This window comes from Mirounga angustirostris, unplaced genomic scaffold, assembly GCF_029215605.1.
Source record: "Mirounga angustirostris isolate CCGP_5_RB_7025 unplaced genomic scaffold, mMirAng1.0.hap1 SCAF_4, whole genome shotgun sequence".
NCBI lineage: Eukaryota > Metazoa > Chordata > Mammalia > Carnivora > Phocidae > Mirounga > Mirounga angustirostris.
In genome coordinates this window covers 157,122,737-157,143,015 of record NW_026991712.1, presented here as the reverse complement: position 1 = coordinate 157,143,015, position 20,279 = coordinate 157,122,737, and the positions used below count along the sequence as shown (strand labels likewise).

Here is a 20,279-nt window from a genome sequence, read left to right as displayed (position 1 = left end):
GGACCACTAGCCCGCCCCCATGACATGTATTTATCCCAGGCCCAGACACTGAAAACCTTTGGCCCTTCATGGGTTAAACTGAGACAGTTGGCTGGCTCTGTGTGGTTAGCATACACTGAAATTGTAAAGGGCATCTGCCTTGGTGTGGAAGCCTCTGGAGGACCAGAATCAGACTGATGTAGTTTCCTGTTCTGTGGAGTATCTGCTACGTGCTAAGTGTTGCACCAGGTGCTTTCCGAGCATTCCCTCGTTACTGCGGTCAGGCATCCTGGGCGGTAAGGACCACAACCCCATGTTACTGCGGGGGACACGCACTCTGGCCTCACACGACTCCAAGGATGGAAGTGAGCTTCACCCAGCTCAGCCCGGGGGCAAAGCTCATGCTCTTTCCATCAGTGTGTCCTCTCTCCCTACGGCGAGTGCGTCACCAAACAGGATGCGATCACCAGGGACTAGCAGAGGAGTGACCGTCCCCGTGAGGTCCTGCCCTTGAGCGCGCTCACATATGATGCTGTCTCCCCACTTCAGAACAGCTGATCCTCCATGTCGCGTGTCTAGCTCGTCCTTGTCCCCACGTAGGGCTGAGCTCCTGAGACCCCTCTCGGGTCCCCTGCTTGTGGCTGGCCTCCTGTCCTCTGTTGGGACCCCCAGCAGGCTCGGTCTTCTGCCTCTTCCTGTCCATGCGCACCCAGTCTCCCAGCTTTGAACACCATCCACGGCCGGCAACGACTCTCAAAGTGATGGCTCCCCCCCGCCTCCTCCCTGAACTCCCTGTCCACACACCGGACTGTGTAGTTGACATTTCTGCTTGGAGGCCTAACAGGCTCCAGGCTCCTGGAACTCAGCACAGCACATGCGACACTGGGCTCCCGGCGTCCACGCCCAGCGCCATCCCCGCCGCGGTTCCTCTGCCAGAGGGCAGGCGGCTCCCTTCTTCCCACTGCGGAGGCTGGAAGCCTTCCTGATGCTCCTTTTTCTCACACCACCTGACCCATCAGCAACTCCTGTCGGCTCCACCTCAAAAATGGATCCGGAACCTGCCCTCTTCCACCCTCTCCCCTACCAGCACCCTACTCCACGCCACCTTCCCCTCCCGCTGGGGACTGCAGCAACCTCCCTCGCCTCTCCTCGTTTCGCCCTTGCCCCAAAGCCCCTTCTCCGCACACACACCCTTCCCCGCACACACACCCTTCCCCGAGGCTGACACTCCTCTGCTGTCTCACTGAGGCACGGCCCACATGCCCACAGGGACCGACGAGGCCCCGAGACCGTGACCGCAGGGCTGTCCCCCTTCCTGCCCACTCTGTGCTGCTCGGCCCTCCTCAGGGCCTGACTGGCTTCCTTGGCCACCTCGAAGGCCGACACGCACGCGCGCGCACATGTGTGTTACCTGTCGCCCCTACTAAAACAGCAGCTGTGTCACGGCAGGGACTTGTTTCGTTGGCTCACGTGGTCCCAGCAGCACTGGGCTCAACCAATGGCTACTGGCTGACTGAATAAGTGAGGACCAGAGCGCGGGTTCCTGAACTCGGCACCCCATGGCATCTCAAGCCCGGGAGGGGAGACGGGCTTGCGGCCAGAGGGGCAGAATCTTCACCTGTACCCTTTCTGTCTCCGAGAGGTGTGTGTTCTCCTGGGGTCCAGGGCCTCCGAGGCCGGCCTGCAGAGCAGGACGCATGCGGCCGACGCGGGGGCGATGTGCCCGAGCTGGCTGCCGGCGGGGGCTTGGTCATAATCCCCACCATTCATCCAGAGCATTCCAGTTTACAAAGGGCTGTCACATCCGATACCGAATCCACCCAGAAGGCGGGCAGAGTGGGGACCGGCATCCCCATTCCGCAGATGACAGGTCTGAGGCGCCTGGGGCTCGGTGTCCGGCCCGAGGCCGCAGAGGTCCCCCTGCCAGGCCCCCTCACGCTGCCCTGGAGCGGCCTCCGGCCCGGGCGGCAGGTAGCCGTACTCCTACTCTCTGAACCCACTCCTGGGTAAAAAACCACAAATCATTTATTCTTTGGTTGTCTACACAGACACTTAAATACTGCAGTGCTGTCACTCGGCTGCCTGAGCAGGCCCCCGGGGGCGGCTCCGGGCCTGCGTCCTGAGCCCTCAGCCGGGTCTGGAGGCAAGAGGGCCGTCCCGCCATGTCCACTCCGAGAGCGGTAGCACCGTGCGGACGGCTGCGAGCAGGGTCCCGCCGGGTGGCAGACCGCAGCCCCCGGGGGCCGCCCGGTGGAGGACACAGTTCCTCAGGGTGGGTCCGCTCACCCCTCCACAGCGAGCCAGATGCTGTCAGAGCTCATCCTTGTGTCCCGACTCACTGCCAGGCAGAGACTCCTCTACAGGCTTGGGGGCCCCCTCCTGGGCTTCCTGGGGCTGCTCCTGGGAGAGGTCCATCTCCTCTGGGCTGAAGAGCATCTTCACCAGGTCATCCGCCTGCACCCGGTCCTGCAAGGACAGACCCCTGCCTGTTCAGGGAGGCCTCTGGACCAGGCGCTCACCTGCTCTCAGGTGCTACTGCTGGGAGGCAACAGGTTCTTCCCCATGGCCTCTGAGCTCATCTGTTTCCCAGCAGGTCCTAATCTCTGGGCGGACAGCTGAAGTGCTGCCCAGCCAGGCGACCGAGCGCCAGCACCACCCCCCAGTTTGGCACCCCAACCCGGAGCCCCATTTGCAGTATGGAAGAAGGGCCAGGGAGGACAAGGCAACGTGACCAGGAGGAGTCTCTGTGGACGCCAGGCCTAGTGTCCCTCTTATGTCTAAGTCGCTGGCAAGGAGACTGGGAAGGGGGACGCTGAACCGGGGCCCTTCCAGGGGCAGATCCCAGTGCCACCGAGCGCTCTCACCCTCTCACTGTGCCGCGCGTCCAACGTGAACCACAGGGCGATGGCACAGCGTTGCCCTCTGGTGACAGCCTTCACCCCGTGCGGGTTCTCAGTGCCTGAAGAGAATCCCACGGCCCTCCCGCACTGGGGCTGCACCTCTGCCTGAAGGAGACACAGAGTGGGGGGTACACAGGAGACTGTAACCTGCCTTCAGAGGGGACACGGGATCACTAGGGTCTGGAGAGAAAAGGTGGCCAGTCAGAGGAGTGAGCGACATATCTCTGAGCCCCCCAGTTTGAGGAGGGGAGCCCTGGCACTCCGCACTGTGAGGGTTTCTGGCCCCCAGGGACAGGCACGAGGGCACGCTCACCGTCACAGTCTTGGCGTCTAGTTCAGTGAAATAGAATGCTCCTCCATCGAAGTCCCCATTTAGATAAAGGATGGCACTGGGAAGGACAGACATGGTCTCGCCATGGGCCGCCTCCTCCTGTCCCCCCGACAGCCCACGGCTCCCACATCTCCAGGGGCTCTCAAGCAGCAGGGGGAGGGGGCCCGCCATGGGAAGACAGCCTCCCCACCCTCCACCCTCACTCCAGAGAACCCACTGTCCTCCTCATCACACCACACGGGAATGACTCCCTTTCTGTCCGCCTGCCTGGCCAGAGGGTGTGGGGATAGGGGACTGGATTCTGGGGACAGCTGGCCCCACACCTGTGTGTGTGCGTGTGTTTGTGTGCTGGGGACGGGGCAAGGCGCAGGGGACTGGGGACCTCAGAGGGAGGGCGGGCACCTGTAGTCCCGGAAGGTGTAGGCAGGGGGCTCCTTGATGCACATGAGGGCCTCGGCATTCAGGATGCAGTTGTCCACGTGGACTGGGTGGCTACTGTCCTTCCTCTCGGCCTGTGCCTCTGGGGCCGAGGTAACGCACGTTAGCGTGGGGACACCTCAGGAGACACTGCAGCTCTCCTGTTGGCATGGGGGGTGCTTCCCAAATGCCTTTGGGTCTGTGGGAATGGCCAGTGAACTAGGGGGTCTCTGGCTAAGCCATCAGCCCGGGGGGCAGACGAATCTGCAGGCTTCCCAGCAAGGTTCTTGGTGGGCCAAGCAGATGCAGCAAGCTTGGCTGGGAGGCTCTAACCAAGGGCAGGTTCTGGGCTCAGCGGCACGACCCCAGCTTTCTGGCTCGAATTTACAAAATAGGAATCCCCCGGGAGATGAAAATGAGGAGTCAGGAGGGTGGCAGGATGCAGGGCACAGTGAGCCTCGCTCTGCAGTGGGAGACGAGATGAGGGTGGCACGGAGGGGACCAGACAGGAGCAAAGGTAAGCAGTTAGCTTCCGCAGGGCTCCGCAGGGGGAGAAGCCACGCAGGAGGAAGGCCGTGAAAGGGCACCGACGGAACGTACTGTAAAATGCTAGGCAAGCACATTCATGACATGGAACCGTCACCCCCAGAGCAGGCTGGTGGCACCATCCGGTCACGGTAGATCCCTCTTATTTGTCCCCACCTGTCCAGCCAGGTGCCATGCCCTGTCCCTCCACCTCCTCTGTCTCCCTCACCTGTCCTCTCCTCTCTTACTCCCACCGCCACTGGCCAGGTGGGCCTTTGTCCTTGCCCACCCGGTCACTGCTGACCAGCTTCCCGCCCTCTGGTTTGATCCACATTCTCCAAATCTCTCACCACAAAGCGGCAAAACTAACCTCGTGAAGACAAAGGTCTCACCGAGTCCTTCGCGTTTGAGGACTCTTCCCAGCTTCCCGCTGCCCGGCCCCCACCTTGAGAGGCCACGACACATACGGCTGTGTCTGACGCGTTCCTCTGGGTGTGTCCAGAGTTCGAGAGCACTCCAGACCTTCTGGGGGGCGGATAAAGCCCTCTCATCTCTACCACCTAGTGGCCCATCAGTGCCGGGGCCTCCGAAGGCGACGGCATGACAGATGGGGCTGTGGGCCACGTGTGACCCCGGGGCACTGGCCACACCTCATCCCTCCTCAGGACAGCAAAGGGAATGCAGGAGAGAGAGAGCAGACGATGAGTGACCTCGCATCTGCTCTGACTTGTAAAAGTCCGTCTCTCACGGATTTGGTACCGAACAGTTTGTGACAGAACTTGCAACATCGCTCATGACTGACCTACACGCCTGGAAGCCCAGGAGCGTTGCTGAGACCCAGTGGCCTACAGGATGAAAACAAACTCCTGAATGTAGCTCTCCGTAGTGTGGCTTCTGAAAGCCTGTCCAAGCCTTATCTGACTTACGGACTGCTCCCCCTTCAACCCCACGCCCCAGAAATGGCCACTTTCTTAGTCCCCCCCACCAGGCTGCCCAATGCCTACACTTCTTTGTGCATGCTGTTCTTTCTGGCTCGAACATGCTCTCATCACCTGGGCACTCCACCACTCCTATTCATCCTGCACAACGGTCACCACCTCCTCTAGGAAGTCCTCCTGACTCCCTGGTGGACGGACTGGAACTCCCTCCGCTGCACTGATCGCACGGGGTTGCCCCATTTCGTGTTGGTGCCCCGGCTAGGATGAAAAGGGCCGTATCCCGTTCCTGCCCATGTCCTCAGCACCCGCGCCAGGCCACAGCGTGTGCTCAGCAGGGACGGAGAAGGCCCACCTTCGATGGCGGTGCGGCACACCAGGTGGGAGTAGGAGAAGTAGAGTGGCGTGTCCAGGCGGAAGTAGGACTCCATGACGCGCCGCACCTTCTCGGTCACATTGTAGTACAGGTGGGCGCTCTGCAGGGGGACTTTCCCTTCCTGTCCCAGCTGCCAAGGAGACCAGCAGTCAGCTGCCCTGAACGCCCGGCGGCGGGCCAACAGAGCCCACTGAGGCATCGGGCCCCCTGCTCTGCTCCCACGCGTGACAGCGCTCCCGTGTTACACCTGCCCCTCCTCCACGCTCCTCTCTGTGGACAGAAAGCCCTCTCCCAGCTCTGGCCACCAGTCTTGTCTCGTCTGCCTCACTTTGATCACACTTGCTTCACCAGCCAGGACGCAAAAGTCAACCTCCTCAACTTAATTCCTCCTCCTTCCAGTGGCCTCTGGAATCCAACAGGCAGACACCTTCACCTTTCCCACCCCCCACTACCCCCCACGGCCTGAGCCTCCCCTCTCCCATTCCCCACACTCTAGAATGCTGAGTACTGATTCTACCTTGAGGGCTTTGAAGACCGTGACGCCATAGAACTTTTCACTGGGGGTGTGTGGGGAGGTCTGACCCCGGTAGCCATCCCCTGAGGTCGCTGCTGCCTGCAAGGCCCAAAACACAGGGGGGCTTAGCTGGGGCAGCTGAGGGTCCGCGAAGAGGTGGTCGCCGGTGTGCAGCGAGGGGCGGGCGAGCTCAGCGGGGAGGCGCGGGGAGGCAGGGGTTTCCCTTACGTTGGTCAGTCTCTGCAGCTCCCGGCACTCGTCAGCGGAGATTACGCCGTCCATCACCACCCTCTGCGAACCGTTCAAGACTTTGGAGTTCATGGTGAGACTGATGCCTTCATAGAGCAGGGGGCCACCTGCAAAGCAACGGCAAGACTGGGCTGAGTCCAGCGGCAGCTCTGTCCAGACACTCTCCATCGGAGGGGAATAGAAATTCCAGTTGTTTCCAGGGCACCAGAGAAACCTCCTATCCGGCCACTTCCAAAGGTGGCAAATGGCTCGGAGGACAGCACCTGGAGCTGACAAGACGGGAGTGCCAGGCCCTAGTCCTAGCTCCTCTCCCAAACAGTTCTTGGCTCTGGGCCCTCGCCAGTTGTTGAGGAAACATCGCCAACAGATTCTTCAAACCCTGAGCTCCAGAATCAAAAAGAAGGGGGTCTAACTCCTGAATCCTCCACCTATTAGCTGTGTGAGCTCAGCAAGTTACTCAACCTCCCTGAGCTTTCATTTCCTCATCTGTAAGACAGCATCTACCTCCTGAGACTGGTGCTTGCTTGATGTAAAGAGCATCAAGGCGAGTTAAAAGCTCAGCACACTACCGGGCACACAGGGAAGGCTCAGAATCTTCGCTGCCATCGCACCAGGCACCGGCAGCATTTATTTCCAACGAGGACCTCAATTTGCCCAGCCAGCCTCCCCCACAGAAGAGAAACCACAGAGTGAAAGCTGCCTGAAAACCAAGGAATGCGGGACAAATTCTTTCCACGTGCTCTTCTTGTGAAATCACCCACTTTTCATTTAAGCAACTATAGAGCAAAGGCTAACCTTCTCTTCTATTTCTCCTGGTGTCCCTCCGTGCTGGGGACCTACTGAAGGCGACTCACTGAAGCCCCCGTGTGCGCCAGGCCCCGCGTGCGAGGTGAGGGTCTCACACCTGAACACGGCCCCTCTCCCAGCAACGATGCAAACGGGCAGACTTGGTGCAAGCAAAAAGAAAGCTGCCATGAAAGTTCCAAACAAAAAGGGAGAGGGTCCCCAGGACAGGGAGATTAAGGCTTCGTGGGCAGAGGCGATGGGAGGGTACCGGGAGGAGGGACAGGCAGGAGCACAGCCACGGGGGCAGACGGGCCCAAGGAACAGAAGCAGCCCAGGGCACACGAACAGAAGGTAGAAGCAGGTAGTTCGAGCAGCAGGCAGGGTGGGTAGGGGTAGGGTCTGCGTGTTTGGAAGCCCGGTCTAGCCACTGCAGGGGTAGGGGAAGCACAGATCGAGGAGGGACAGGAGTGCACACAGCAGGTGCAGGGGACCCGCAGCAATGGGAAGAGGAGAGGCTTGGGGAGAGAGGCGAGGAAAAGCAGTGTCAGCACAGCTTGGAGGGGGCGGAGCAGGGCGGAAGAGACCTCAGATTTGGAGGCTTGGTAGCAGGATGCATGATGGAAGTGGGGAGACCGGATGAGGTTTGCACTATAAACACTGACTGCAGTGAGCTTAACTAGCGCTGCTGTGACCCAGGAGTCGTACTTCCCCGAAGGCCTTCTCCGGGTGGAAGTCCTGGTGAGTCTAGGCCCAGTCCCGGGGCCGGCCAGCTAGCGCGGGGACGCCTGCCTTGCTGCCTCCACGACAGCCAGAGGCCGGAGTGCTGTCCTCTTACCTTCCCGCGTCAGCCGGCTCACATCCAGCGACTCCTTGGTCTTCTCCTCCACCAGGGTCTCAATCTCCTTCATAAGGTTTCCGATCTCCTGGGAGATGCGGACGGCTGTTTCCCGTTCGGACCTGTGCGCACAGCCGCTCTGAGGACTGTGTTCCGGGGGCCACCCTGGCTCCCACCCCAGCTTCCCAGCCTGGACCAGCGCCCCCACCCCCCACTTCCAGGAGTGCACATCTGCCTGGGCTCAGGAAGCCTCAAGTGCTTATCAGGCCGCTCCAGTCATGCAGTCTCTTCAGGGTCCTCACTTTTGTTTCTCTTGCAATCTTTTGGGAATCACCTCTTCTGGAGTCCATGAATCCTAAAAGCAGATCAGGAGAAAAATCAACGCTGTAGGGTGACCCGCTTCATCTTCCGGGTCTCTGCACAGACTCGGGCCTCCGGGAGAATCCAGCTGCCTCCTTGCAGGAGATCAAGTGAGTCTCCAAACTAGAGTCACCTCTGGCTGCCCAGAATTCCCCTTTGTCTTCCTCTGTCTCTCATCCACGGGTTTCACAGATCCCGTGTCTGGCTCCACCCCCCAAACAGAGTCACACAGCCAGCCGCCCTCCCCGACTCCCGCATCCGGGCTCACCGGATCCACAAAGGGAATTCCGAAGACATCGTAGGCGAAGAAGAGCAGTTCTTTCTCGAGCAGGCTGCGCTGTCGGTACTCCCGGGCACTCTGAGGAAACAAAGTCGAAGGAATGCCCTGGAATTCAGCCCTGTTAACTCTCGGGGGGCCCCCAACCCCGCATTCCATGCTGTTGCTCCCAGTGTGATCTGAGCTTCCTCTCCTACCACCACTACTGTGCCTGTTCTCCCGTCTGGGACAGCAGCTTCACCCCTGTGTTAAGGGTTGCTTCCGCTGAGGGTGACATAACACCCGCCCCCCCTTGCCCCCCGTTAATCACTGAGACAGGAAATCTGAGGATTCTCAGGAGATGTGGAAATATTCCTCAAAGAAGGAGAGTTCTTTCTTGACTTCCGTAGGGGTTCGACGGGGAGGCAGGAGACCTAGATGTTGGGTGACCCATGTGTTATTCATTTGACCTTCACAGCCACCTCTGACGTTGACACCGTGCTCCTCGTTTTACAGATGGAGACACTGAGGTGCAGGGGGGGATAGGCGGCTTGTTTAAGCTGACACTAAAGGAAAGGGAGCAGGGACCGACATTCAAACCCTAAAGGCCAGGAGCTTTTTCCTTAGGCCCACTGCCTCCCCTGAGACTCTGAACAGACTGGATGGATCCCTCCTGGAGCAGGGCGGCTGCAGCTGCAGCAGCTGGTTCGGGCCCTCTGGCCCTTCCCACACGTGCTCACAGGGAGGGCTTACCCAGGGCTGGGAGACTAAGTGCCTTCTGGGGCCACCTCTCTCCCTAGGTGCCCTGCTAGTCTCCAAGCAGCAGGAAGAGGAAAGAAAAGAGAAAGAAGACATCATCAGTTGCAATTAAAGATGAAGGCAGTAAGGAAAATGTTAGCAAGACCTCAATGAGTCCTACATCATCTAGCATATTTACCCAACAGGGAGATGGAAATTTCTCCTAAGGAGTTTAAGTGATTCACCAAGTGCTAGACACCACGCTCGGTGCGTTCTCTCGTTAAACCCTCTCCCGCGGCCCTGAGGCTGCTAGGAAGCAAATCCCACGCCTACGTTTATTCGCTCGGCACTGATTCATGGAGTAGGAGCAAGGAGCTGGGAACTGCGCCAGCGCTGAGACAACGCAGGGAGGGACCCGGGCTGCCACCCTCAGCCACAGGCCACAGGGCGAGCTAGCCCGTCTCTCTGAGCCCGAATGTTCTCATCTCTAAAATGGGAGAATAGCGCCCCCTACCACGGCCACTGTGGGGATTAAATGAGATGATGGGGGCTGAACCACACAGCGTGTGGACTGGGGCAGCCCGCAACAAATGCTAGTTACTTTCTTTCCCGAAGGAGGGTTCTAGTTAAAAGTGGTTTATTTTCCCTCTCTGCCCCAAACTCACTAATATGACCATAAAGTGGGGGTTGGGAAGGTCTTCACTCAGCAAGACAGAGACCCGAAGAAGTGCCATCGCAAATGCAGACTGTCGCCACCTGGTGGCCAGAGAGGACAACTACAAGGTAACGTCCTCAGGCGAGAAGAGACTGGGTTCCAGAGCTAGGAAGGAAGAACCTGGGTTTTTCCCTTCAGGGCAGGCTGGTAGCCCCACCCCAGCAGGTTGTTATGAGAATCGAATGAAATAAAAATAAAAGCTATGGAGGAATTTTGCAGCCTAAATGCCCCCCACACGCGAAGGGTGGCTACCCTCAATGGTAAGCTCCACAACCACCACACCGGGAAGTCGACTGCCGCCTCATCCTCTACGTCCTTCTTTCGGCGAACAGAGGAAAGCTTAGCCCCCTGGGGCTGGAGTACAGGCAGGGCAGATGTGTGAGGAAAGCATCCCGCTCCACCGTGCGCTCCTGAGCTAGGTGGGCAGCACCATGCCTGCGTCTCCCAAGCGGGAAACTTGTGTCTAATGCAGAGAGAGGAGTGAACCGCCCCCCCCCCCCCGCCATTCTGCCAATGCCACCTCCTACTCCACCCAGCCAGTTCCCTCCTCCAGCCAGCATCTCCCCCGGCCCCGCAGCTCCCCTCTGCATCGCCACGGTAGCCCTGTACTGGTCTCCTGCTTCCAGCTCCTTCCCGTTCTGAGCCTTGCACGGCTGCCTGGACTACTGCTTAAAACCCTTCAAGCGCCCACCACTGTCTGCCTTGTGGGACAGAGGCCAAGGTCCTGTCAGGGCACTCAAGACCCTTCCGAATCTGACCCTCCCAGGCCTCATCTCCTGTAACTCCTCATATCACCTTGCATGCATGTGGGACAATTGTCCGGGTTGTATGCACATGCTGTCCTCCATCTCACAGGCCTTCCCTTGCCTCATTCACCTCCTGAAGGCTTTTAAAACCAAATGTCAACAGCACTTCCTCTTGAAAAGCCTCCGGTGGCTTGCCAGTCAGTCAATTACGTCCTTCCTCCACTCCAGCTTGCATCCATGGCCACTCTTAGATTTACTACAGTATTCTCTGAGTTCGGGATTATGTACCCTTCTGTATCGTCAGTCCCTGAGGTGTGCTTTAGATGGCATTCAAAAAGACAGGAAGGTAATGCACCTATAGCTAGAAGAGATCCACAAAGTATCAACAGGCATAAATATAAACAGGTCTCCCTCCCCACCCCCGCCCTGTAGGCCCGTGCCTCAGGGGTAAGCTGATGAACAGTTTCTTGTCAATCCGTCCACAAAGTTGACGACTTAAAAAGTACATATGTATTTTAAAAAACATAAATACGATAGAATATACAGTTCTAGATCTTTTTTTTTTTCCTTTACCTACAACAATATCATGGAGACCATCTCATACCGCTGGGTAGTAACCCACTCACGCAATAGAATGGTTGTCTCGCATACCACTGAATGCATCTACCACGATTCATTTAAGCCAGTTCCCCAATGGATGGCATTTAGCTTGGTTCGGGTGGTTGCTTTTAGCAGCAAGGTTCTGACGCGTGTCCGGGCGCGTCTGCCTTTGCATCCTCGTGCGACACGGCTGTGCGGCCCATCTCCGGGGGCAGAACTGCCGGTTAAACGAATGGTCCAACTCATAATCCCACCGGTGGCGTGGGAGTGCGCCTGCTCTTGCACCCTTATTTGTCCCAAATATTCGTCACATAAACAAATGAGCTGCCTCTAGAGTAATGCTATTTACCATATTTTTCCTCCAATAAAATGAAAAACGGGTGCAAAGTTACATTTTTACATAGAAGGTAGCTAGGGTTTGGGAGGAGCCTGCAGGACATGGGTGACTGAGGCTCGCCTTCCTCTCACTCCTAGTCTCCTGTTCTGAAGTCAGGGATCACTGCAGCCACGATAGGCCACCCACCCCCTGTTCCAGGAGGTGGCTGAGGTCAGAGGTGAGGAAGCCAGCCGCTGGCTACTTGTCTACCATCAAAAAGACCCCTGGGATGCTGCCTGTCCACACAACTCTTGGGACACACTCGTGCCACGCCTGCTGGCTTACAAAGTGCATTTCTACTCGGTATTTCATTTGCCTCTCGCGCTCATCTTGGGTTGAAGAAAGAGTAAGAACCATAATCGCGTTCTATAGAGGGAGAAACGGAGACTCAGAGGGGCAGTGCAGGGTGTCTGAGATCCCACACGACGACATGCAGAAGATCACACATCCTTGTAAGCGCAGGAGCCCAGACCAGTGACTTCAAATCCAACTCACCATTCTGGGCTCAAGAAGGAGAGGGTCTAGGGTCTGTGAAAGGCGTATGTACAAATATCGAGGTTCATAGGATTGTATTTCACTGAGTTAAAAAAAGAACTTTTCGTGTTTTTAACTACAAAAAATAACTTGTAATTCCACTGAAGGGAATTTAGAAAACATAAATGGGCAAGATACAAAAAAATCACCCATATTCCACCACCTAGAAATAACCACTGTCAACACGTCAGTGTATTTCACTTTGGTCATTGCGTCTGCTTGGGAGTTGAGTTGGGAGTGATGCTGAGGGAGGGAGAGCTCAGAGAAGGGACAGGGAGGAAACAGGCAAGAAAACAGGTGAGCGAAAAAAGAATTTAGCTGGAAGTAAAAAATGATAGATCTTGGCCAAATGACAGCAAATCTCAAAGCAGAGGTACCAAGAAAGGGGAAAAGGGGAGCCTGTGTTGCGGTTCTGCTTTTCTTTTACAACTCAGACGGCAGACTTCTGGACCCCGATGGTGTGGAGTAAGGCTGCTCCCTGGTTCTTTTTTTTTTTTTAAAGATTTTATTTATTTATTTGAGACAGAGAGAATGAGAGACAGAGAGCATGAGAGGGAGGAGGGTCAGAGGGAGAAGCAGACTCCCTGACGAGCAGGGAGCCCGATGCGGGACTCGATCCCGGGACTCCAGGATCATGACCTGAGCCGAAGGCAGTCGCTTAACCAACTGAGCCACCCAGGCGCCCCTGCTCCCTGGTTCTTGAGTGACAAGTGCATCAGTGTACTCGTGCCCGGCCCAGGCAACCCCCCCTCCTGGCCGCTGCCCGAGCACTACCAGACCCTTCTGCCCCCACCCCCCACCCCCCGGCCACTCTTCTGCCCTCTAACTGATGCAAGTCTCTCACCTCACGGGGGCCAATGGATCTGGCTGGTTCTTCTCCAAGCATGGCTGTATAGTAGGCCAGATTCTGGTTCATCACCTCATCGTTGGGGAAGAAGAGGAGATAGGTCTTGGCACATTCGATAGCCTGCGTATAATTCCCAACTGCAAAGCAAAAAAGAAATGTCTGAGAAGAGAGGGTCCAATCCTGGGCACCAGGAACCACTGGTCTTGAGTCTCAGCACAGCCTGAGGCGGTGATGACACGGCAAGGTGGCCCTGCTACCTACCACAGCTGCCTGACCTGAGGGAGAAGTTCTAGAAGAATGAGAAGAATAGAATTTATGCAAACACAGAATGCAGAACTGATGCAAGGGGCTCAGGGTCCTCAGGCCTGCCTACTACTGAACGCCCACATCTTTTTTTTAAAGATTTTATTTATTTGACAGAGAGATAGCAAGAGCAGGAACACAAGCAGGGGGAGTGGGAGAGGGAGAAGCAGGCTTCCTGCCAAGCAGGGAGCCCAATTCGGGGCTCGATCCCAGGACCCTGGGACCATGACCTGAGCAGAAGGCAGACGCTTAATGACTGAGCCACCCAGGCACCCGAACGCCCACATCTTTATAATTTCACAAGTCAGTTAAACACTGGCCTCATACTAGACCAATTTTAGGAAGAGTCCCATCTTCCTATCTTCTCCCTGCAGATTTTCAGAAGATGGGGACACTACAACAGCAGGTGGCCTCTTCCACGGAGGAGCAGTGCTTGTTTGCATGTGTTGGTCTCAGCGCAACGATAAACACCTCACACTCTCGAATATGCGGTGATGCTTAGCACACAGTAGGAACTCGATGAGGACCTGCTGACTTGTTGCTGGTTTGGATACTGGCAGCCCCCCACCCCGCACCACCCAGAGCATCCGCACTATTGTACGATGAAGGGCTGGAAAATGTCCCGTGAGCTGGTTTAAATGGTAGTACACCCTTGCCTTTGCTCTAACTGAACTCGGATTCAGAGTCAGATTATCAGTGTTCTAGAAGGGACGAGAGAGAGGTCCTAGGTCTCCGTCTCCCAGCTTTTTGGGTTACTAGCATTGGTTTCTGGGGCCAGTGGCTTGTCACAAAGCAGGCAGGGGTCACCCGGCACGGTGCCTCCCGGAGTCCCAGGTCACAGTGAGAAGCCAAAGATGCCGACGTGCAGAGTGGCCATCATCCCTGCCTCCCTTGCTTTTGGCTTCCTGCTGAAAAGCGGCAGAGAAGGAAGAAAGTAGGCCTTACTGTTATAGTAGGCGAACTGCAGATAATTATAATGTGATGGAAGGAAGTCTTCAAAGGGCTTCTCTCGACTTGGGTGGGAAGCCAGCTCCGTGACGCAGTTCTGCTTACAGCTGAGGACCTGGATGTAATGATCTGAAAGGAATCAAAGACGGGGAATAACCATCAGCTGGATCTTCAGGATGCGAATTCTGGGACGAGGAACAAATTCAAGCGCAAGGAATTTTCAGTCCGATTCCGAGATGTACTACATTTAGGTCTGAGGCGGAAGACGGCGAGCAGTGGGGACTGTCCGCACGTGGCCCCGGGAGCCCTGGGCAGCCGGCGAGGGCCTCGGTGTGGGCAGGGGCGCGCGGGGGCGGGGGCGGGCGCGCGTGCGGGAGGGTCGCGGCCGCGCACCTGCGATGGCCTGGAAGAGGTCGGCGTTGTACTCCAGGTAGTTGTAGCCGTCATAGTCGTAGGGCCCCTCGCACAGGGCGCGGCACTCCGCGTCCGCCACCAGGTACTCTCGCAGCGCCGCCTCCAGGTGGGCCACGGCTTCGTGCGGCTGCTCCTCCGAGTAGAGCCGCACTCCCAGCCGGAACTGGTGCTACTGGGAGGAAGGGGGACTCAACTGCGGGCCGCACACAGCCCTGGGCCCTCGCTCCCCCCGCCACCTGCCCCTGCGTCCTCACGGCCTGTCTTAGGTTAGGGACGGAAAAGGGTGCCCGCTACCCAGTGAAGGCCTCCTGTAAATGGTCTCCACAGGTTTCTTTGGAAACCCAGAAGCATTAAACTCCATCTAGATAAAAGATACAAGCGAGTTCACTATAATTTTCTTGCACTTCTGTAGGGATAATAGCGTTCAAAATAAAAGTTTAATTAAAAAGAACTCTTAGATGCTAGAATTAGGTCTGTGCTGATGGGAGCAATCCTTCCAGCATAAGGGGGAGTTAGGGCTGCCGCTGATTACAGAATGGGTTTTGCCATCTGTGGGACACAGCATCCATTCTTGTGAATAACCATTTCCGTTTGTCATAGAATCACTAAAAAACAAACAAACAAAAAACCCCCACCAAACCTGTGTGATTGTGTAATGTACTAGATGTACACAATCTACAGTTTTTTTTTAAGCAGTTGTCACCTCCATCATGGAGCCCAACAGAGGCCTGAACTCAGGACCCTGAGATCAAGACCTGAGCTGAGATCAAGAGTCTGGCGCTTAATGGACTGAACCACCCAGGCGTCCTTACACAATTCACTTTTAAAAGTCATTTTGATATTGTTTCTAGTATCTCTATTTCTAAACTATGAAAACTTACAAGAACATAAGCTCTTTATAAAATGCTGTATCATCACAGACAATATCTCTCATGGGACACAGACTTCTCCTAAACAAACAGAATAAGAACATCGATGGGCTGGGCACCTGGGTGGCTCAGTTGGTTAAGCAACTGCCTTCGGCTCAGGTCATGATCCTGGAGTCCCTGGATCTAGTCCCGCATCGGGCTTCCTGCTCGGCAGGGAGTCTGCTTCGTCCTCTGACCCTATCCCCTCTCAGGTGTTCTCTCTCTCTCAAATAAATAAATAAAATCTTTAAAAAAAAAAAAAAAGAACATCGATGGGGCGCCTGGGTGGCTCAATTGTTAGGCGTCTGCCTTCGGCTTGGGTTGTGGTCCCAGGATCCTGGGATCGAGCCCTGCATTGGGCTCTCTGCTCAGCAGGAAGCCTGCTTCTCCCTCTCCCACTCCCCCCTGCTTGTGTTCCCTCTCTCACTATTCTCTCTCTGTCAAATAAATAAAAATCTAAAAAAAAAAAAAGAATAAGAACATCGAGGAACACTGTACCACTTACAGTAGTGAAAGCAAAAACCTACACAGTACATTAATACAATTATGCATAAAATGGACTATCATGCAGCCACTAAAAATTGTATTTTCAAAGAAAATCAAGACATGAGAGAAGGCTCATGATACAGTGTTAGTTCAAAAAGGATGATGAAAAATATATACACAGTATGACACCAAGTTAGGGGAAAAAAATTAAGATCTAGAAGAGTTTTAAAAATAGGCCAAAATAGGGACACCTGGGTGGCTCAGTCGGTTAAGCATCTGCCTTCGGCTCAGGTCATGATCCCAGGGTCCTGGGATCGAGCCCTGCATTGGGTTCCTTACTCAGCGGGGAGCCTGCTTCTCCCTCTGTCTACCTCTCTCTCTGACAAATAAATAAATAAAATCTTTAAAAAAAAAAACTAGGCCAAAATATGAACTACTGGTTTCCTTAAGGTGGCAGTATTATAGATGATCACCTTCTGTTTTATACTTATCTGCATTTTTCTATAGTGTTGTACAATGAATGTCTACTACTTTTGTAATCAGAAAACAAGCCTAGTAAATATCACTTTAGTAAAAAGAGAGAATGGGGGGGACAAAGTTTTTTTCACCATATGGGGTTTGGCCTCAAGATCCTTGAAGTCGGCTTCCTTCACTCCAGACATGGTTTGGTAATAGTCCAGGTTCTGCCGCATCTCCACGTGTTCAGGATTGCCCACGAAGAAGGTGTGTGCCGCTGCCACGGCTTTCTCCAACTTGTTGATCTAAGAATAAGGCACAAGAACATAACCCTCACCTCCAAACCCTGAAGGTTTGTGTCCAAATGGGCAGTCCACGGTAAACAGGAAATCCCAGCCTTGCTGAGCCTTCCACTCCACAGTTTGCGCCAGACTTCGCCAGCCCCAGAAAACACACCTATTGCAGGAACTACATACCAGAAATCAGGAGCACAGGGCCCTGGGCAGAACTGCAGCCATTTCCCAAATCAGGCTTTGCAATTCCCCAAATCATAGGAGGTAAACCTTCAACAGTGTAAACATTCTATTTTCAAACAAAGGTCATATTGTTGGGAGGAATGCTATGGAAGACTGACTGCCCGAGTAATATATTCTCAAGATTCAGAAGTGGCAACTGCGCTGAAAAAAGTCTAAGGCTTCAAGAATTTAGTAGTAGGGGAGAAAGAGCAGTTAATGATTATACTGTGCCTAAGGATTTCCCTAGAAGATACTTTTTTTTTTCAAAAAATATAATCAAGTGTTTTTGACACATTCAAGGAAAAGATGGGTGACGGAAAAATCCTAAGGTCTTATACAAAATCTGGATATGGCGTCTTCTGACTCAAAGCCCAGGGCTCATGAGGTTAAAACAAGTGGTTATGAAATCTGAGAAGAAAAAAATGTGCCAAATGCCACAATAATGCCCAAAGCAATGGACTCAAGCATATCAATGTCACACAGGTTCTTATGTAGAAGCCAAAATAAATCACTGATGATCTAATGATTAACACGGCTTAGGTGACAGACAAACCTGTGACAAAGCTAGGTTTAATTAGTCACTTGCTGGGGCTTCAGACACTTAAAGTTTACTCTCTATTTGAGTTCCCTAATCTGCCACCTGGAGATAGCACTCACTGTTTCACAGTCTTGTTGGTAATGTTAAAACAAGCTGGTATACATGTGGCTTCTAACACCTGGTGCTGGGCACATACTAAGTGCTTAATAAATGTTAGCTGGTATTATTAACACGCTAAGAATTTTTTCCTTTTCCTTTTTTCATCAGTACTAGTAAATGCATGCTAAACAAGAAGTCAGCCCTGGCTCTAACCCTAAAATAGCTAGGTGACCCAAAGTCAATAATCCTCTGCACCTGTTTTGTTAACTGTACAATTAGAAATTCTCACAAGTCTGTCCCCTTCATGGATTTATTCTCCTGCCCTGCCATCTTCTCTCTCCACCCCAGTCCTTCTTTACTCCCTAAGCACCTAGGCACCTAATTTCCTTCTCTCAAGTGGACAACCAACTCATCTCTCTTTTTTTTTTAAGATTTTATTCATTTATTTGTCAGAGAGAGAGCGAGCTTAAGCAGGGGGAGCGGCAGGCAGAAGAAGCAGGCTCCCCGCTGAGCGGAGAGCCCGATATGGAACTCGATCCCAGGACCTGGGGATCACAACCTGAGCCGAAGGCAGCTGCTTAACCAACTGAGCCACCCAGGCGTCCCACCAACTCATCTCCTAATGGTTAGCCCTGCCACCACTTTCTCCTTCTCCCAAGGCTTATTCCACATTCCAGAATTAGCATTCTAAAACCTGATTCTGACACTAGCTCCTGAAGCCTGCAGAACTCTCTTCCCTGTCTGGCCTCGCTCTATCTGGAATGGCCATCCTTTCTCTCCTCTAGTGATATTTAGGACCGACTTCAATTGTCATCTCTTCTTTCAGTCTCCCTTGTTTCTCTGAGAGGAAGCTAGATCCTCCCTCCTTTGTGCTCCCACCGCCCTATGTACACACCCTTTTAGTAGCCTTTTCTGTAGTGATTCTCACTAAGGAAGTGATGTAAAACAAAACAATATAAAGTCAAGTATTTTAATGACCTGTACAAGAACTGGAATGTAGCAGGTATTCAGGAAACGTTAGTCAAAGAATCTGAGTGTGCTGTTAAGTGACATGACCAAAGACATGACCCACTTATTTTGGTTTCAAATACAGTACTTTTCCAAGTAACAAGGAGGAATGTAAGCAAACTGTGTAAGCAAAATGCTTGTGGAGAGGTGGAAGTCCGTGGTCCCCACGGCTCCCTAAGTCTCTCTTTAGGTGGAACCGAAGGTCTGTTAAACTATGGATGTGACAATATGCAACACAGCTCCTTCTTTCTTTTCCCCCAATAAAATGGGCCTAATAATAGCACTTACCTTACAGGACATTGACAGGATCTGGGCAAATAAACCAATAAACACAAAGTACTTAAAATAGTGCCTAGAAGTATGTGCTGGCTATCATCATCATCATCATCATCATCATCATCATCATCATCATCATGCAAGTCAGGGGCACTCCAAATCCATGTATGCACTTGGACTTACGCCACTCTGGAATTCCTAAAAATACTCATTTTCTTTGAAAACCTGACAATAGCCAGAGGGTCCCGCTACAGGGAGGGGTTAGACAGCCCCTACTGGCGACGTGGCAACCTCACGTCCTGAAAGAGAGCTGCTGGACTCGGGCAGCAGGAAAAGCATCACTGAACAGCGAACCGGAAGAAAGATACTGTAGAAAGGTCCTAGCTTCTCACTCGGGCACTTACAATGAAATCTGGAAGAGAAACCCAAGCTGCCGCTTTAGTTCCCTTTGGGAAGGCTCCCGGGGAACACAAGGCCAAGTTTTGCTTAGTCCGTGCCTTAACCCCAGGCTGGACCTTTGGGGTTACCATCTGCTTATGCGAACCGGGCGAAGCAGGTCTCCCGGCAGGGTCCCTGCTCTCCCTGGGTCCGAGGAGAGCTCCCCGGCCAGGAGGCTACGTTCCCTCTCCGCGGACACTTTCCCGGCCCCCCAAGTTCGCCCGGGTCATCTGCAACCACGCCCAGAAGGATCCCTGCCGCCCGGGCCCGGGCAGGTCTGCACCTTGAAGTAGGCGACTTGCAGGTAGTTGTAGGGGCTCCGCTTGCGGAACTCCAACTCCAGCTCCTCGCTGAGCGAGTGGGAGGCCGGCGGCCCGAGGCAGCGGCGCAGGCAGGCGGCGCGGCGCAGCAGGCCCCCAAAGAAGCGCAGGTCGTGCAGGGCGGCGGCGCCCGAGGCCTGTGCCAGGCTCGGGGACGAGTCGGGGTCCAGCTCCCACGGGAGGTCGGCGGCACAGCGGGTGCGGCAGCGCAGGCGGAGGGCGCGCAGGGCGGCCCGCGAGCGCAGCGCCCGCTCCATGCTCAGTACAACCCCCGCCCAGTCCCTGCGCGCGTAGGCAGCGGTCCCCTCTGCGAAGAGCAGATCAGGCGCCGCCATGTCCCATCCCGCCTCGGACTCGACCTCGGCCTGGGAGGCAGCGGCGGCGACGGCCAGCAGCGCGGTCAGCAGCCTCAAAGCGCGTGCAGCCATTGCCTCCTCCGACCTGACGGGACCGCCAGCCACCCGCCACGGAGGCTGGAGTCCCACCCCCGAGGAGTCCCGCCCACCCCTTCCCGTCCCGCCCCTGAGTGGAGCCCCGCCTCCCAAGCTAGG

General features: G+C 54.9%; 1 protein-coding gene across 3 annotated transcripts; it reads right to left on the bottom strand.

Moving 5' to 3' along the window:
* Positions 1-1,986: 1,986 nt before the first annotated feature.
* On the bottom strand, positions 1,987-20,207 carry P3H1 (prolyl 3-hydroxylase 1). 3 transcript variants are annotated; one of them, XM_045897924.3, is made up of 15 exons: positions 19,692-20,207; positions 16,687-16,839; positions 14,664-14,853; positions 14,268-14,399; positions 13,017-13,156; positions 8,476-8,565; positions 8,150-8,202; positions 7,848-7,969; positions 6,206-6,333; positions 5,981-6,076; positions 5,443-5,593; positions 3,613-3,730; positions 3,193-3,268; positions 2,844-2,984; positions 1,987-2,445 (listed from the first exon to the last, which is right to left on the bottom strand). In XM_045897924.3, the coding sequence occupies exons 1-15, from the start codon at positions 20,154-20,156 to the stop codon at positions 2,290-2,292; spliced, it is 2,211 nt and encodes a 736-aa protein (XP_045753880.1). In that variant the 5' UTR covers positions 20,157-20,207; the 3' UTR covers positions 1,987-2,289. The 3 variants fall into 3 exon arrangements, with proteins under 3 accessions (XP_045753880.1, XP_064445381.1, XP_045753882.1); XM_045897926.3 differs by lacking the exon at positions 1,987-2,445 and having other exon boundaries at positions 2,934-3,059; XM_064589311.1 differs by lacking the exons at positions 3,193-3,268; positions 3,613-3,730; positions 5,443-5,593.
* Between the last annotated feature and the right edge of the window lie 72 nt (positions 20,208-20,279).

Excerpts from the sequence above, each read along its gene's own strand:
- P3H1 (XM_045897924.3), bottom strand. The coding sequence starts at position 20,156 with ATGGCTGCACGCGCTTTGAGGCTGCTGACCGCGCTGCTGGCCGTCGCC. Across the intron at positions 8,566-13,016 it reads GATCCATTGGCCCCCGTGAG|AGTGCCCGGGAGTACCGACA; the intron begins GTGAGAGACTTG and ends TTGTTTCCTCAG. Across the intron at positions 2,446-2,843 it reads ACGCGCGGCACAGTGAGAGG|GACCGGGTGCAGGCGGATGA; the intron begins GTGAGAGCGCTC and ends CTGTCCTTGCAG.